The sequence below is a fragment of the Juglans microcarpa x Juglans regia genome, chromosome 2D (genome assembly GCF_004785595.1).
Source record: "Juglans microcarpa x Juglans regia isolate MS1-56 chromosome 2D, Jm3101_v1.0, whole genome shotgun sequence".
In the NCBI taxonomy this organism is placed as follows: Eukaryota; Viridiplantae; Streptophyta; class Magnoliopsida; order Fagales; family Juglandaceae; genus Juglans; species Juglans microcarpa x Juglans regia.
In genome coordinates this window covers 16,087,241-16,105,698 of record NC_054596.1, presented here as the reverse complement: position 1 = coordinate 16,105,698, position 18,458 = coordinate 16,087,241, and the positions used below count along the sequence as shown (strand labels likewise).

At 32.8% G+C, this 18,458-nt stretch overlaps 1 protein-coding gene across 3 annotated transcripts; it reads left to right on the top strand.

The window, feature by feature from the left end:
* Positions 1–773: 773 nt before the first annotated feature.
* LOC121250359 (E3 ubiquitin-protein ligase PRT1) lies at positions 774–9,546 on the top strand. Of its 3 annotated transcripts, none has more exons than XR_005937771.1 (8): positions 774–925; positions 1,545–1,573; positions 1,661–1,840; positions 6,257–6,607; positions 6,717–6,902; positions 8,019–8,113; positions 8,719–9,178; positions 9,312–9,546. XR_005937771.1 is itself a non-coding variant. In XM_041149474.1 (7 exons), exons 1-7 carry the CDS (start codon positions 852–854, stop codon positions 9,088–9,090), a joined length of 1,287 nt encoding a protein of 428 aa, XP_041005408.1. In that variant the 5' UTR covers positions 774–851; the 3' UTR covers positions 9,091–9,546. The 3 variants fall into 3 exon arrangements, 1 of the variants encoding a protein (XP_041005408.1); XR_005937770.1 differs by having other exon boundaries at positions 8,719–9,183; XM_041149474.1 differs by having other exon boundaries at positions 8,719–9,546.
* Positions 9,547–18,458: the final 8,912 nt, after the last annotated feature.

Genomic DNA, 18,458 nt, shown 5'->3' with positions numbered 1-18,458 from the left:
GCCCACCACCTGCACTCATCTTCAAATTCTAGTGGAAAGTAAACTCTGTTTAAGCGTTTAGCCTACCACATCTTCAAACCAGACGGCTATTAATTTTCATTGGTCCTCAAGTTCGCGTTTTTACAATTTTTTTTGAAATGTTAATGGCTTTATATGAGCTTACATACAGTTAGTAGGGATTTTAGATGTAATATTGCCAAACTGTTGAAATTTTTTCCCCACCCGATTCCCCTCTTTCCTGGGCTTTATTTTTTAAATTCTTGCCAAATTGTTGTTTTAACATGTTATTTTTCCAAATTGTTAACATTGGGAAAGAAAGATAATTTGTTAACGGAAGCTGAACTTATCACATCATTCTTGCATTGACTTATAATATTATGCATTGACTTAGTTCTAAGGAAGGTCTAATTTAGATATTTTTGTAATAGATAGTTTTATAAGTTCATCTTTATATTTTTGAGATCTTACTGATCTGTTTTGCATGTAATAATCTGACTAATAGTTAGGTTGTTTCATGGCTTAATGTTTGCCATGTGTCTTTATTGAAATTTCTGAATGTTTCTCTTACTTATTTCCATAATTAGGATACCAGCGTTCATATAGTTCATAAGGTAGGTAGCAGCAGCAGCCGCCCAAAAAAAAAAACCCGTACAGTGGCGGGTCGGGTCGGTTTGGCGCGTGAACAGTGACGGGTCGGATCGGGTCCAGACCCGGTTGAAGTTGATCGAAGATGCATTCCATTCTCACAATCATCCAGGCTGGACGCATCTTCGTCTTCAGCCTGTGTCTCTTCTTCTTAGGTTTCTCTCAAATAATTCGACTTCGAATTCATAGGACACTGCAAATTTTCAATGGAAGATCCGAACACGCACGACAACGTCGATTCGGAGAAAATCTCCGAGTCTTTTCTCTGCTGCATTTGCCTGTAAGTTTATTTACCCTCCCTCCCCAGAAAAAAAGAAGGTTTTGAACAATACAGAAAAAGAAAAAGAAAAACCTCTGCTTATTCACAAATTTACTTGCGATATGTAAAGATGTATAGAATTTGAATCTAAGACCTCATCTCACAACTTCTTAAGACCATCAGCAAAAGGCATTGAGTTTCTATTTACTCAAAATATGTTCCCAATTTAGTTCCACGTTCTAGAGTACGTAGCTTTTCATTTCCTAGCTTCGATAAGAACTCTTGGTGACATATTTTGGTGCAAACCTTTTGCAAGTTAATAGTCGAAGTCAATTTTGAAAGTGCTAATTTGGCCTCCTACGTATGATATCGTGCACGGTACATATGACACAATTGGCAGAAATTTTTTTTGTAAATGGATCGAGACCTAAATACCTACAAGCAGAGCGATTTATCAATCATGTGCGGTATAGCATACGATTAACGAAAACAACAAAAGATGATTAACTTTTATCGGTAGCTATTTCTTGATAGAGGTTGTAGTCTAGTCCTGTTCTTGTTTGTGCTTTTTATCGGTGTCTGTGTTGTTGGTTTTCTTTTGAATCGAAACCTTACTAATAGAGTGCAATTTATATTGCAGGGAGCTGTTGTACAAGCCCGTAGTGCTGTGTAAGGATTTACTAACTCCTTGAAAGGCATGAATTTTCGAAAATATTTTATTCTTCAACAAATTTATATCATTTTCCTTGTGGGCAGCTTGTGGTCACATCTCATGCTTCTGGTGTGTCCATAAATCAATGGATATCGTACATGAGTCTCATTGTCCAATTTGTAGGCACCCATATAATCACTTTCCTACCATCTGTCAGATGCTTCACCTTTTGCTCTTGAAGGAGTATCCTATTGCCTATAAGAGAAGAGAAAATCAAATTCTGGGTAAGCTTTTTATTTTGCATTTGAAATACTCATATTATGTGCCCATATACAATCACACATGCTGACACCTATTGATTGCATGACATATACAACGGAAGCTATATAATATTGCTATAAATCATCCAGGATGAAGACAAATTCTTGTTATTGCGTATAAATATGTAGTTATAAAATGATTTTATAATGGTTTTAACTTTTCATTAATATTTTGTTTGTCCTTTACAGGATAACTATTTTTTTAAAATCACCTTCACTTTCTCTTTAATATATGGCTTGCGAATAGATTTAGAATCATCAACTGCTGGGACTAATCCTCTGGTAAAATTATATGTAGTCAATAACGGTGTAATTTGATAAGGGATTGCTATTAATGAAGGGGTGGCATTTAGTTTTTTGTTGAGGATTTCATTTATTAGTTGAAAATATTTTTTAAGGTAAGAGTATTATGCCCTGAAATTTTCCTGTTTGATAACCTTTGATTAGATGGTCAAAGGTAATTTGAATTTACTTGTACTTGTTATGAAGTCATAAGTAGACCCTATCTAGTTATGATTGTTGAAACAATTTACATCTGTCAGTCATCCATTTTAAGGTAATAAGGAGTGGGTGCAATTTCCCTCAGTTTGCATGAGTGTATATTTGTTATCTAAAGTCAAAGGGGCCCCAAACTACTGGACAATGAGGGCTCAATACCTTCACTTAGGACGCACCACCCTCGCTTCGAGAAAGAATCAGTCCGGATATGTCTCCGAATTTTAGCTTAAATCAAATTCCTCTAGCACTAGCAGACTCTATTAACGCAAAGTAATTAGAAGTATAATAAGTAACGAATAAATCGTGAAAAAGATTCTTTAAAATCCATATTTTGTACTAAAACAGTGAGGCATGCACACAGTGGCGGAACCAACAAATTTTCTTGGGGGGCAACCTTTCTACCGTGTGACACATTTATGTAAAATAAAAAGAGAATAAAAATCATAAAATCATAACTATATATAAATTCAAATCTCAATAATCTGCTACATACACGTAGAAATAAAATTATAAAACACAACAATATATATTTCAGATTTCTGACGATAATGTTTCATGGAATAATATCCATCCATTATTATTTTTGTAATGAAATATTTAGAATTTGTTTTCTTTTTAAAAACTATCAAGTGATCTTTTAGAATGTCATCTTTTATTCTAGTATGTAAGCTAGTTTATCAAGTTTCGAATAAAATCTAGATATTTTCATGTCCCATTAACCATACAATGTTATAATTGAGACCTTAAATAATTTTTTTCTTGCTCAATGAAGTCTAGAGGATAAAACCTCTCAACTATTTTTCATATGGATCATCAACCTTAAATGATTTTTCTTGTATTTTCACTTTGCATTTCATATTAAGAAGCCTAATATTGTATAACAAAAAACTTTGGGATCCATATTAATAATATTATTTCTCCTAAACTTAGTTTTAATTTAATTTTGGTGAGGCCGCATCCTTGAAAATAGATAATATATAGAAATTATAAAAACAAATTTGGAACTTATAGGAAAAAAATTGGAGAGAGGCATTTCTAGGTATATTGAAATTTTAGAAAATTCTGAAGAGCATATGGGGATTATATATATATATATATATATTTTTTTTTGGGGGGGGGGGGGGGGGGGGGGGGGGGCATGGTAAACGTAGGTCCACCACTGCATGCATATCCTTTTGCAATATCAAAAGTGTAGTATGAGGCATACACAAATCACTTGAGAAAGAGAGCCTTACTCCTTATGTCAATACATGGCATGCTATTAACTTGTACTGTAACATGGATTTTTGCAACATGTCAATGCATATTAGAATGTGTTGGCCGAGTTTTGACATTAGATGGTGTCAGCTGAAAAATCTTTCTTCCTTTAGTTATTGGATATAATTTTTTTTTTTATAGGTAATCAAAGATAATATATTCATAGAAATAGGCAAAGCCCAGGTACACAGGAAGTATAAATGAAAACACGCATAGTTAGAGGATACAATAGAAAGAAGAAGATCATGGACACTACGTCCGTTACAAACTATAGCCCCCACCCATAGGAACAATGTCTTAAAAAAGAAAACATTAAGCTCATCCATTGTTCTCTCTTGATCATCAAAACATCTAGCATTTCTCTCCCTCCAAATGCACCAACACATGCATATTAGTATCAATCTCCAAATTGCCGCTACCTGAAAATCTCCGTGTTGTCCTGTCCAACTTGCAAGGAAATCCACCAATCTCCAAGACATAACCCAAGACAATTCGACTCTTGAGAAGAAATCATCCCATATGGCCTTAGCCACCTTGCAGTGTAAAAGCAGATGATCAACAAACTCCCCATGCTTCTTACGCATACAACACCAATCTAAGACAATGACCCGTCGTTTCCTCAAATTATCTATGGTGAGAATCTTGTCCAAAAACGTTGTCCAGACAAAAAAGGCTGCTTTTGAAAGAGCTTTCGTCTTCCATATGCTTTTCTTCCATGAGAACATAGACAAACCGGAGTTCGTGAGCTTTTGATAAAAAGAACTGACCGAGAAGGTACCTTTCTTAGAATAATTCCAATGCAACTTGTCTCCAGAGCTCCCTGGAATACTTGTGGAATATAATGCTACAAAGAACTCCGTAATAGACTCCAACTCCCAATCATGGGCTGCTCTAATGAAGTCAATATTCCATTAACGGGTGCCATTTACTGTAGAATGAAGATCGGCAATCGATGCCTCCTTTACTCTTGCAAGCGCAGATGGAATGGAAGGTATCTCGTCGACAATGGTTACCACACCATATATCAAACCAAAAAGGGACACGCGAACCATCGCCTACAACAAAATGTTCATGTTCTCGGAAGGTCTCCCAGAGGCTCCTAATGTTTTTCCACAAACTCACTCCATAAGTGCCTCGTACCTCATTCAAGCACCATCCTCCTCAAGCTTCCCCAAACTGAGAATTTATAACCGACCTCCAAAAGGCCTCTCTTTCATTTTGATACCTCCACAACCACTTACCCAAAAGAGCTTGATTGAATTTCAGCAAGTGGCAAATCCCCAAACCTCCCCCAGATATTGGGGTACAAACTGTAGACCAATTAACCAGGTGGTATTTGAACTCTTCCCCAATCCACTCCATAAGAAATCCCTTTGTAGCTTCTTATGATATTAGTCACCTTTGTGGGAAGCGGGAACAAAGACAAGAAATAGGTGGGTAAGTTAGAAATAGTGCTTTTAGAGGTGGTTTGTATTCGGAAGTCAGTTCAAGTCATCTCAACTCATCTCACTACTATTTACTATTATTCTTCAACTTTAACTCATAAATTTCACTACTATTCACAACCCATCTCACTACTATTCACAACCCATCTCAACTCATCTTCGAATCCAAACGACACCTTAATCAAAGTCAACCTACCACCTTTCGACAAGTAAAGCCTCTTCCAAGCAGTCAATCTGCGCTCCTCCCTTTTGACTATATCATTCCAAACCCTTTCATATTTAAAAGAGGTACCCAACGGTAAGTCAAGATACTTCATAGGAAGTGAAGATATCTTGCATCCCAAGATAATAGCCAAAATCTCCACATCGGGGGCGGCCCCCACTGGCACTATTTCCGACTTAGCGAGGTTAATACTCAACCCTGACACAACAGCAAAACAAAGGAGTAGCGCCCTCAAGCCTTGGACTTGACTGAGGTGTACACCACAAAAGATAAGCGTGTCATCAACAAATAACAAGTGAGAAATGTTAAGATCGTCATTCCCCACCGAAAAACCATGGAGTAACCCACCATCCACTAGCCCCTCAATCATCTTGCTGAGAGCTTCCATGACAAATAAGAAAAGTAGAGGAGAGAGGAGAGAGCGGATCTCCCTGTCTCAGGCCACGAGAGAAGATGAAGAAACCCACCGGAGAGCCATTTACCAGGATAGAGAAACGAGCTGAAGAGATACAAAATTCAACCCATTTCTGCCATTTCCCCCCAAAACCACATTTTCCAAGTAAATAAAGAAGGAACTTCCAGTTGACATGATCATAATTTTTAGGACTAAATTTTCTCACCTCTGCTCTTCAATATGGCTATCTCCTCTTAAAGCTTGTTATGGCTCCAAGCTTAGCTTGTAAGTTCTATTAGAAGCTTGAATCCAGGAAATGCATTCAAGTTTCTCGAGTATGACCAACTTCTTTGCCTAGTTGCCTTTGGAGAAGGAAAAAGATTAAAGGAGAAGGATTGAGTTCATTTTCTAGCTGTTTACACTGTGTTAGTTTACTATCATGATAAATGCTATGGTAATTCCTTTTGTTTGTGGTACTAAAAAGTTATTGTATCTTTGTTCTTAAACTGGTACCTTCTATCATAGTTCCTGATTATTAAAGTTGTTTGCCATTCATGTTGCAGAAGAGGAAAAGGAGACGGGCATCTTTTCACCACAATTTAATTTTCAAGCATATAATCATGGGGGCAATCTAGCCTCTTTATCTATCATGGATTTCGAGTCAAAGTTACCCTCAGACTCTTTATCCACCAGGAAAGGGGAACCTTATGCAAATTTGGAGCTATTGAATTCTGATTCACAGGTTCAAGATGATGGTGTGTGTGCTTTAATAGAGATCCATAATGGGAATTCTGAAGTAATTGGGAATGTTTCTCTCAAAGAAAATACTAGCAAGCAGGTTTCGGTTTCTGATGTGCTGTGTTTGGCATGCAAACAACTACTATTTTGTCCTGTGGTTCTTAACTGTGGCCATGGTAAACTGTTCACATAGTTGGCCTTCCTATATCTGATCAGGTTATCTCTTGTCTAAATACTTTTAATTGATATGCAATTGTTCTTATTTTCATTTTCTATCTTGTCCAGTATATTGTGAAAGTTGTATCATCATCCCAGCTGGTGAGATGCTTAAATGTCAGGTTTGTCAAACCTTGCATCCAAGAGGATTTCCAAAAGTTTGTTTGGAGCTAGATCATTACTTGGAGCAAAATTTTCCAAAAGAATATGTGCTGAGAAGAGATGCTGTTCAGCTCAAGCAAGTTGATTTTGAGCGTATGTGTCCAACCATCTATATGTCTGAATGTTTAATTGTTGACATATATATAATACGAATTGCTTCTTAAAAACATCTTGGGTTGTACCGTTGTGGTACTTAATATCTATTTTTAGTTTGATAAGGCCATATAGGTCACATCATGTTTCCTAAATTCCTATAATACCTGTTTTCCATTATCATTTTACACTTTTCACCATTAATGCATAAGCTAAAACTATTAATCGTTCATGTGGTCAATACTATACTGGTCAACCTTCTAAAACTTGGTGGATATTCTAGACGAATCATAATTATTTTGTTATATGAACCTTACAGACTCCAAAGATAAAATTCTACGATACTATCCCACCAGTGTTAGCTTGGCTGTCTGTCTTTGTTAGTATTAAGATATGGTGAGTTTTTTCACTCTTTGATCCCATTGGATGTAAACATTTGACATATTTTTGTGGTTTTAATGCTCGACACTAATATGGGCATTTCTCATTTTTTTTGTGTAGAAAACCCCTAGTTCCAACTTAAATAGAGTTGGAAAAAAATATTTATTATATAAATTATATATGGGTATGTTTACCGCTTGTAATAGTTTCTGCTCCTATAGGTTTCTGGACTTCAGGGAGTTGTGTTCTTTTTCATATAGCTGGGTGTTTCCTATTATAAAGTGATACAAAAGGGACTTTGGTGTCTTATACTTAAACAATGTTACTGATTGAAAGTGTAGTAAGTCATTAAAATCTGTCCTCGAGATAAAGTGAAGTTATACTTGAGTAAATCTGATATTATGAAATGATTATCTAAATCTCAATTCCAGGGGTCATTCTTATACTAGACTTACTGTTGCAGTGGGGGGAATAATGCATTTTTTATTTTAAAGTTTGTTGAAGCATATTGTTAAAACCTTTTTAATGATTGCTCTGACATAATATCCTGCTTAATTAGCTAATGGTCTTTTGATTATTATACACTTTTATGGATAAATGTACTTGGTATATTATTCGTTCTACTTTAATTTACCCCAAATTTAAGCATATTCCATGTCCTATGTTGCTTGTATGACATATGACACGTCCTGAATACTTTACTCTTGCCACTTACTATGCTACCGTGTGCTTCAGGTTCAACTGAATCCCGCGAACAAGGAAAAAATCCACCGTGGCTGGCTGAACCTTACTCAAACGCACATATTGCAGTCGGTTGTGATTCTTGTGGGGTATATTCCCCTAGTCTTCCATTTCATGCATTTGCACTGATTGCTTTATTTAAGTAGGCATATTTGGTACTGGACACTTTCTTTATCAATTAGATGTTTGTCCGATTTATTGTTGATGCATTTTGGCACTTCTACAATGTTGTCCATGTTTATTTTCTTGTGTCCAAAATATGCTGATATTGGTTGTTCCTTCTATGTTTTGGAGAAACTATATGTTACAACTTGATTGTTTGATAGTTTTGGATGCAATGATGCCTCCAAACAGGATTATGTCTGCATTGTTTTGGCATTCAAGTTGGTTTATAATAATTGAATTGTCAACAATACTTGGTAGACGTGAAAATGCTAAAACTTAAATACTTAATACATATGAATGTATGTTGGTGCTATTTCAAGGGTGCAGCATGGCCAAACATGTATTGTCAGTGATGATACAGAGCATATTGATGTGGTGTTTTTCTCATTTATATATAGAAGTAAATGGTCTTTCTCCCTTTTAGTTGCAATATTGATCAGCTGCCTGTTGTATTGTGTTTTCACATCCTGCAAGTGAGCGGTATGCTCTGCCAAAGAATGATAAATGTTTCACTTCAATGTCTGCATAGATCGTACCCATCATTGGGGACAGATACAAATGCAAAGATTGTGTGGAGAAAGTTGGTTTTGACCTTTGTGGTGATTGTTATAATAGCCGTTCCAAGCTTCCTGGGCGTTTTAATCAGCAGCATACCCCAGAACACAAGTTTGAGCTTGTAAGGCCCAATCCTGGTAGTATGTTGAGGCTGGTTACTGTACAGTTGGGAGACAATTCCACTGCTTTTTTAGTTGATACTTATGCCTCAGAGGATTCAGAAAATGGATCTCCACCTCCTGCCTTGCCCAGTGATGCTCAGGAGAATGCTGACAGCAGTTCAGCTGCTAATGTTGCCTCCACCGATGGTGGAGAGGATCAAACTGGTTCCCAATCAACCTCCTAACTCTACACCAAGATGAAGCCATACGCGTCGTGTCTAGGGTTCTGGACGTTTCTCCTACTTCAGCTAAAATAGGCTTCCACCACTCAAGGCACGGTATATGAAAATTAAAATCCCGCATTACCTTTTTCTAGTTGGTTGCATGGTTACCAAAAGCAAGCATGCATGACCTTTGAAGTTATGCTATTGTTTTATAACGTTTTTGGTGTCTATGTTCTGTCCAGATTGTAGCTGTTCTTGGTGTGTCAAAAGTCCTGGTATTTACCTTCTCATCAGTGTTTGGAAACAGTTGTCTGTGGTCATGTGCATCATGAGGGTTCCCAGGTTTATATATTTCCCTCGGGTTGAAGTGGACGACTCATACAGCTATTCAATCGTTGCTTGATATTAATATGTTGGTTTACTTCTAAAAGTGAAAGATGTGTTGGTTCGTGCGCGAGCGATGAGCAATGGATAAATCATGTGTTCTTGTTAATATCATAGAAATGTCTGCTCGAGGAATAATTTGAAAGATTTCGACACACTTAAAAATGGTGTCTGCATTAAGAAACGATTAGAACTATTCAGCCTGCATGAGTATTTGAAGTTACTAACTAGATAGATACTTGTAAAATGTTGTCTGTAAAAGAAAACAATCACATAAATCTCAAAGTTGTTCTTTGAGGTCACTCGGTTATTATGTTGTTGGATGATCCAAAAATTCAAGATTTGAGAGGTAGTATTTCATGCCCATATCACCTCTGAATAAATCAAGTATTTTTTTTTTTTTTTTGTCAATTATACCTAATAATCGAGGTTTAAAATTGGTCATGTGACTGTACATTTCTGTCGACTCTTCTTATGATATGTCAAAAACATCTTTAAAAGATTTCTAAATTCTGATGCAGGCTGGAATGGGAACGAACATACTCGACTCTAAAAATGGATAACATGACATTGTATCAAGAAGAATTAAACATTCCCTATTTCTGGTTTTTTTTTTTTTTTGTCATCATCTACACATTGATGAATGCTCACAACTGTCAATGGATTCTTCTTTCTATTAGCATTCCATCAAAGTTATCTTCAAAATTTGATGAAAAGTATATGTTTATTGTTTTCCATAAATCTAAAACCTTTCTAGCCATAACCCCATATTGGATTAGTTAAAAATTTCAATAATAATATTTTTAAATTTTTTTTTCGTATTTTGCAATTACACTAACTACATGTTAATTAATAATAATATTTAATCATTCACATATGTCAAAATTGAACACAAAAATGAAAGTGAAAGGGCATTCAGGAGAAGTGGAAACTATGAGAAATTAAAACTGAAAGCAAAGCAGTTTGGATAATTTTTATAATAAAATATTACTTTTGAAAATAAACAATATATTTTTAAATTTGAAAATATACTTAAAATTACTCTAGCTCATAGTTCAAGTTTTTATTTTTTGAAAAAGTCAAATATAGATCATTTTATCTATATTTTTTCAAATTTTAAAGATAGATTGATTTTTAAAGAAGCCAATGCCACTGCTTAAGATTTATTAGCCCTAGTTTGAGACTTTGAGTTGAGGTCTAGGAATCTTCAATTATTGTGTGGCAACCCAATGCCCAGCTCAAGTCCATCAAACCCAAACTCAAAGCCCAGGCTGGCGAATTGCTGTTTTCATATTTGTTCAAACAATACTTGGTTCGGTTACACAAATTATCTTATTTTATTTTATCTAATTATTATAATTTTTTCAAATTTTTACATAAAATAAAATAATTAATTAATTTTTTCAAATCTCAAAATAAAAATTATATTAAAAAATTATATTCTAAAAATATTTAACTCAATTTTAACTTTCATCTATCTCATCTCATCTGTATAACTAAACGAAACAAGGTTTTCAATTGAGTTACAACATAGGTGGTTAGAGAGGTGTAAATGTTGTTTAGTAATTAGTATTACGTCTCTATACAATGTGCATTGAAAACTTATATTTTCAAGTTAATGTGTAAAACATATCTATTATTTAAAGATAAATGTTATAAAAAAAAATTTTATACTATACATTTCTACTTAATCAGCAGCATTGAATTTATAATTTTTATTTTTCTATTTAAATATATAAGTATTTTTTGTAAAAAATATATATATATTTAAATATTAAGATAAAATGATAAATTCCGTATTCATTAAGTATAAAAACGAGGCGGTAAATAAAATTTAAAATAAATGATGCAATAATATGTAAAATTTAGAGGCGACAACTAGGATCGAGCGAGCTAAGTATGCGAGTAGCAAATCCATTAAGAATAGAGATTACACGTGACAGAATACAAAACAATGCAAGACACGTTACCAGAAACCATGTGCAATACACGCGATTTTCTATTGGCTCTTCTGACACCAAACCTGCATTATATCAGCATACTATCAGAGGCCTCTTTCTTCCATTGTCATTGGAAGGTGTAATACACGCGTTATTTTAACATGTTACTCAACACCTACCCGACCCCAACAAATAAAAAAATAAAAACTAAAAATTCAACGAAAGAGCCGTTGATCCGAAACACACGTTACGTGTTACTTTTTTTTTATTTTTCTTCTTCTTAAAACTCGTGTCTCTCTTCTCACTCATCTCCTCCTCTCTTTCCTATTTCTCTCTTCTCACCCGTGTTCCCATCATAGCCCAAATCCCCCGCCGCCGATTCGACCTCCCACCGCAACCATCGACCATCACCACCGAGTCCGTCCTCCTCCCTCAGCCCGAGCCTCATAGCTCCTCCGCACGCATGCCCATAGCCCAACCCCATGCACCCACATCACGGCTCACATTCCAACACCTACAATTGCGCATTGCCGCCCACGAGAATGCCGGACATCCACCCCTCGGCCATACCTTCCTTCTCCCGTCCACACCGATCGCTTCTCTCTCCCTCACATGCCCTCTCTTCCTCACGGTCAAATCTGCACTATCAGACTACTGACTGCCGCCATCTCGACAGTCAACAGCACCTCGACAGTCACCGCCACCTCAATAGTCAACGCCCGAGGATGGGCGAGAGGCATGAAGCCTTGGGAAATGGGGGAGACCTTGGGCGACGCAGGTGGTGAGGGGAGGAAGTAAAAATGAAATTTGAAATAAGGGGGAAGTGGATTTTGTTGTAGTGTATTTTTAGTTATTTTACTATAATATGTTTTAGATGATCTCAAACAGTGGCCGATGCCAATACTAGTTTGTCTTATGTCCAATATCTAATGTCCAATACCTATATTTGATAATTATCTTAATGAGTTTGTCTAATAAAAACATCATTTCAATTTTTTTTCAAATTTAAGCGAATCTCAAAATGTTAAAAAAGATAGTGAGTGCTACTTAGAGTATCACTTTCCTTTTTCCAAATAATACATATTTAAATGGTACAATTCAATTATAAGACAGAATAACACATCAAACTCTGCATAATTGTTTGTTCCATTTTCAAATTGTGAAGAAAAGGCTTGGATCAAATTACTATCAGCATCACGTAAGAGTCCCTTTGCACCTGCTTTTTCTGGATTTCCTCTGCTACTTCCATCAACATTCAAGTTAATCCAACCCTGTTTCGGTCTATGCCAGTGGAAGTGAAGTGAAGTGGCAGGTTTGGGGGTGGGATGAGACACAAAATTCTCATCTCATCTTTAATTACACATTTTTCAAATCTTTATATAAAATATAATAAACAATTCAACTTTTTCAAATTTCAATTCACATTTTTCAAATCCCAAAATAATAATAATATTAAAGCACAATATTTTAAACTCTCAAACAAAACATAAAATTCCCATATCACCCCCCAAACCTGCCTGTACAATTCAATTGTAAGACAGAATAGCACCTCAAATATCTTAAAACTTTAATTCGAAAGATTTAAAATGTTATAATGTCAAAACAATGTGCTTATATCTTCTAAATGTATCGCATATTAGAGAAAGATTAAACTTAGGCTTTGTTTAGTTCATAAAGTCATATCAACTCATTATTACAACTTTTTAAAATTTCAACAGAAAATATAATAAATAATTTAACTTTTTCAAATTCTTAAATAATAATAATATTAAAAAATAATATTCAAATAATATTTTATCATCTAAACTCAACTCAACTCAATTTAACATCTAAACACAGCCTTAAAAGTCAATAAATAAATTATTAAATTTTTTTATCCAATTTATTTAACAAAACAGGTACGATATTTTCTAATAAGTAAATCTATGACTAACATTCTAAATAAGTAAATCTATGACTAACATTAAAAAAATATTTTTTAATAATAAATCCCTTTTTTTTTCAAAAACTAAGTATATCCGTGGCTGTTTTTCTTTACTTTTCAGGAGAAACCAAACTCCCACTGCATATGATGAGTTTTGATTTACATTTTGAGTGCAGATATCCGAGCAAAGATAAAGAGTCATGATTGGGGGAGCCATACACCGCGGGCATTTGCATGGATCTTTAGCAACCTAGGGAAATTAAACGAGAGAGAGAGAGAGAGAGAGAGAGGGTGCAGTGAAATTCGTGCCACCATGTATAAAGTAGTGCACGTGTTAGGGTTCTCCAAACATTTGTTAATTTGGTTTTGGGTTCTCAGGAGATTCCCTCAAAGTTTGTAAAAGTTTTGGGTTCCGAGGGAAGAAGAAGAAGAAGAAGTATAAAACTTCTAACATGATTGATTACTCACAGTCCCACATTCAAAATCGTCGTTTGCATTCTATTCTCTTCATTTAGAGATGGCATTAATTGAGGATTAAATTCCGATATTATTTTTGCATGGGATCTTCCTTATTCTTTTTCTTAGAGATTTGTTTTTTTTTTTAAATATTATGAATAGATTCATTAGTGGTTTAGATTCAAAGATGAGTTGATATGGTTTATAAATAGTAGAATTAAAGTTGAATTATTTATTATATTTTATGTGAAAATTTGATAAAATTATTTTGAGATTTGAAAAAATTAAATTGTTTATTATATTCTGTGTGAGAATTTGATAAAATTGTAACGATGAGATAAAATGAATTGATGTAAGTTTTAAATTCAAACGGGCCTAAATAAATAAAGAAATACAATGTCAAAATGATTGATGTAAACCCATTTTTTTTTTTAAAAAAAAAGGATAAGATTTGAATCCATGGCTTGTATTATGTATATAAAACATGTTGTTCTATTATAAAACACAAGAAACAAGTATCTCTAATCTTAGTGGCCAGACCACATTAAAGAGAAAAATAGATAAAATTCTGAATTAGGTCCCGTTTAGATAATGAGATGAGATGAGATGGTTTTAGATGAAAATTAAAAGTTAAATAAAATATTATTATAATATTATTTTTTAATATTATTATTATTTTAGGATTTGAAAAAGTTACATTATTTATTATATTTTATATGAAAGTTTAGAAAATTTGTAATAATGAGATGATATGAGATGAAATGAAATCATCCTTATATCCAAATGGGACTTAGGGCACTGGCATTGGCTTCTTCAAAAGCTAAAAGCCAATTTGCATTTTCAAAATTTAAAGAAATATAGATAAAATGATCTACATTAACTTCTTCAAAAAGTAAAAATTTAAACTATGAGTTAAAGTAATTTTAAGTATATCTTCAAATTTGAAGATGTACTATTCATCTTTAAAAGTAATATTATTGTAAAAATTATCCCAACTGTTTTGTTTTTTAATTTTTATTTTTCATGATTTTCACTTTCTCTAAAAGCTCTTTCACTTTATTTTTTGTATTTAGTTTTAAAATATGTGAAGGAAAAAATATTATTATTAATTAATATATAATTAGTATAATTGTAAAATATATAAAAAATATATTATATTATTATTTTGATTAATCTAATCTAAATTATAATCAAGAGATTTTGAATTTATAAATAAATTTAAAAATGATGAAACCAGCCAGCTGGTAAACCTGAACAAATGAGGCTCAACAGATTTTGGCGGGAGATTTTGAGTGGAAAAAAGAAAGAGAGAAAGATTCTGCTTGGAAATTAGGAATGGTACGGTTTAGGAGAATTAATTGAGGTTTGATGTAATGGCTTATCGATAATTGAGCTTTATATAGCATAAATTTGTACTGTAAAAGCCCTAAAATAGGGAAAAGTTTGGAATATTATAGTATTGCCCATCAGTAAAGGGCATTACTGTTTGTTTAAACTTTAAACAGTGTTTGAGCATTTCAAGGAGCTGGAGATGTGAAAGTTAGTAATGATTTGGTTGATTCAGATAAAAGTGAAATATAAATTAATTCATAAAACTATTACATAAATATATATATAATACTTTATTTTTATTTTTTTAATTATTTAATATTTTATTATTATTATTATTTACGAATCATCTTAATTTACCTCACTGTTCAATAATAATCTAGTTCAGACTAATGCAAACTCTATATATACCATTAAATATTCTATTTTCTGTTTTTTCTTGTATCGCTCTCCATTATCAAACTCCAAATTAGCTTTCACTCCAATAGTTTTAAGTTCCGTTTAGATTTGAAAAATGTTTCATTTTATTTTATTATTAAAATTTTTTTAAATTTTTTCATAAAATATAATAAACAATTTAATTTTTTCAAATCTTAATTCAACTTTTTTAAATTCTAAAATAATATTCTAATTTACAATAATATTTTTTTTGTAACTTTTAACTTTCATCTAAAATCATTTAATGTCATCTTAGAATCCAAACCAGCCTTTAATAATTCCTAGCATATCAAACCTCTTTTGATTCAAATTTAACCTCCTCAAATCAAAATTGAGATCATTCGGTTAATTGCTCCAATGAAAATCAATACACTTTGAGGATTAATGTACCATAATCCACACATGATATTATAACAATATTCATATATTATATGTTCTTATTTCTCCTTCCTTCACTGATCTTAATATTGTAGCACTTGATGATGCTTGGAATGAACCCAGCAATCAATCAAAACAGTGACTCGATCGAGATGCTCGAATTGATCAGCTTTTAACAAACAAAACTAGGAAATAAAAAGAAGAGTAGAAAATGCATGGGGGCGGGGTCCGTGCATGCATTTTCTGATCCTCAATTACGAGATCTCTCTCCACTTATTCTGTGCCGGAAACATCCTTTTTACATCTGCATGGGGGAATCCCGGCCATTCGATTTATAGGAAAACGACGTCACTTCAAAAATTAAGTGAAGTGAAAAGGATTCTTTTAAGAGTACTAATTATATAAAAATAATCTCATAAATTGATATATCTTTATCTGATTCATTAGATCTATTTTACAATAAAAATAACTTTATAATCTGACGAATCATATTAAGTCATGTTAACTTAAAAGATTATTTTTATGTAATTTTTTTATGATTAAGATATTTTTTTATTTTTTAATATAAATTTTAAATAGATAAATCTTGTTAAAGATTTTTGTTATAAAAAATAACTTTTGTTATATTTTTTTTTAAGGGCGGAATACACTTTTTTTTTTATTGAGATTAGGACAAAATTTGTAGAAATAATTTTTCTTCCTGTATAGATCATAGATGTATCCTTAAAAAAATAAAGTAAAAAAAAAAAAAAAAGAAAGAAAATGGGTTGCTATCACACGTTTCCCGAGAGCTCAAGGCATTTCTGACCATTTAAGCGTTTAGACTTTTTGACTTGGCGGGAAAATGACCATGCTCCAATGCACGAAAACGACCCATAAAAATATGGACGGTGCTACTCCACAGAGGGAGTACACCGAAACAATCACCGAATAGGCAGCCTTTTGCCCTTTTGTTTTTTTTCAAATTCATTAATTTTTTTTAAAAATAAAAAATATAAACTCATTTTAAAATAATTACTTAACAATTAAGTAAAAAAAAAAAAAATACAATCGGTGGTCACCACCACCTTATGTGGGAGAAGCATTTTCCTAAAAATATATTTTGCAGTCACACAGTAAAATGCATTAAAAACAAGCGAGTTAAAATCCTGAATTTTCGTCAAATAACAAGCATGCATTTTTTATTAAAAAATATTTTAATCACGAGTTGATTACATATATAAAAATAAATTTATAAATTAATATGATAAAAAAGTGATACGTCAAATTGTAAACTTACTTTTATCATAAAATAGATCTAATAAATTTTATAAAATCACATCAATTTATAGATTTACTTTATATAATTTCTTGTATCTATTATAGTTATCTTTTTTATTGTCTCCACGAAAGGGAAAAAAATACATTTAAGCCTATAAATTTCAGTCCATTAATTGTGCTTTTTTTTTTTTTTTTGGGAAATTCTCAATTAGAAATGAACATCACCTGCGAGAGTGAGCAAAGGGACAATCATCTAGAGTAGCATCAATGAGAAGTCAATCTGGTCAAAAATTTGGAAGCTCAAAATTGCAAATGCAGGAAAAATGTTTATAATGTGGATGGCTTGTCTTATAGTTCTTCCAATTATAAAAGTGAATCTCTTCAAATTGCCAGCCATAACTGGATTGCACCTCCAAAGCCAAAGGACACACAAAAACTCTTAGGCTGCTTTTGGATATTAACTTGAGCTAAGTTGAATTGAGTTCTTTATAAATAATAGTGGGTTGATTAATAAAGAGAGTTATGTGAGAGCCCATATAAACTGAGTTTAAAATGTGTTTGTATGTTAAAACTTAATATGAATTTAATACTTTTTATGAAAAATTAAAAAATATTGTGAGTCTCACATGTAAAGATGTTTTAAGTTGAAAAATATTGTAGGTCTCACGTGTAAGAAGATTTTGAATTGAGATGAATTTAATAATTTAAAAGTTGAATGTTTAGATGTTAGATTCAATTTAAAGTTAGATTGAATTCAACTGTGTTTGGAAACCAAAACGCAGCCTTAATGAAACTCTGCGTTTTGGGCGTGTTGGAGTCCGCAATGCATTTTGTTTTTTTTCTTCTTCATCCGAGCGGGCTGAAACGGTGCGTCTTGGGTCAATTGAAAATCTTAGAAATTTCTCCTGCTTCAGGTCTTCATGTTTGTGTGTAGTAGCTTTTAAAATGTATTCATGAACCTTTAAATTAAACTTGAAAAGAGATTTTAAATAACTTTACCATAAAAAAATTTATATAATCAATCTTTTCATATTAAATTATATTATAAGCTTAATTTTATAATAAAGTATTTTTCTAAGAATAACACCAGATACCTTTTATAATTTTATTTGAGAAAGAAAAAAAAAAAAAAAGAGAAAAGAAAAGTTAGGACTTACAATTAATATTAAGAAAAAAAATGTAATTATTATTTCTTTATTATTATTATTGTTATTATTTTCTCCAAATAGTGAAAGGAAGGACCACTCAGAAGAATATGTGCAGAATATAAATGAAGTGCT

Excerpts from the sequence above, each read along its gene's own strand:
- LOC121250359 (XM_041149474.1), top strand. The coding sequence starts at position 852 with ATGGAAGATCCGAACACGCACGACAACGTCGATTCGGAGAAAATCTCC. Across the intron at positions 1,841-6,256 it reads AAGAGAAAATCAAATTCTGG|AAGAGGAAAAGGAGACGGGC; the intron begins GTAAGCTTTTTA and ends TTCATGTTGCAG. Across the intron at positions 8,114-8,718 it reads TCGGTTGTGATTCTTGTGGG|ATCGTACCCATCATTGGGGA; the intron begins GTATATTCCCCT and ends ATGTCTGCATAG.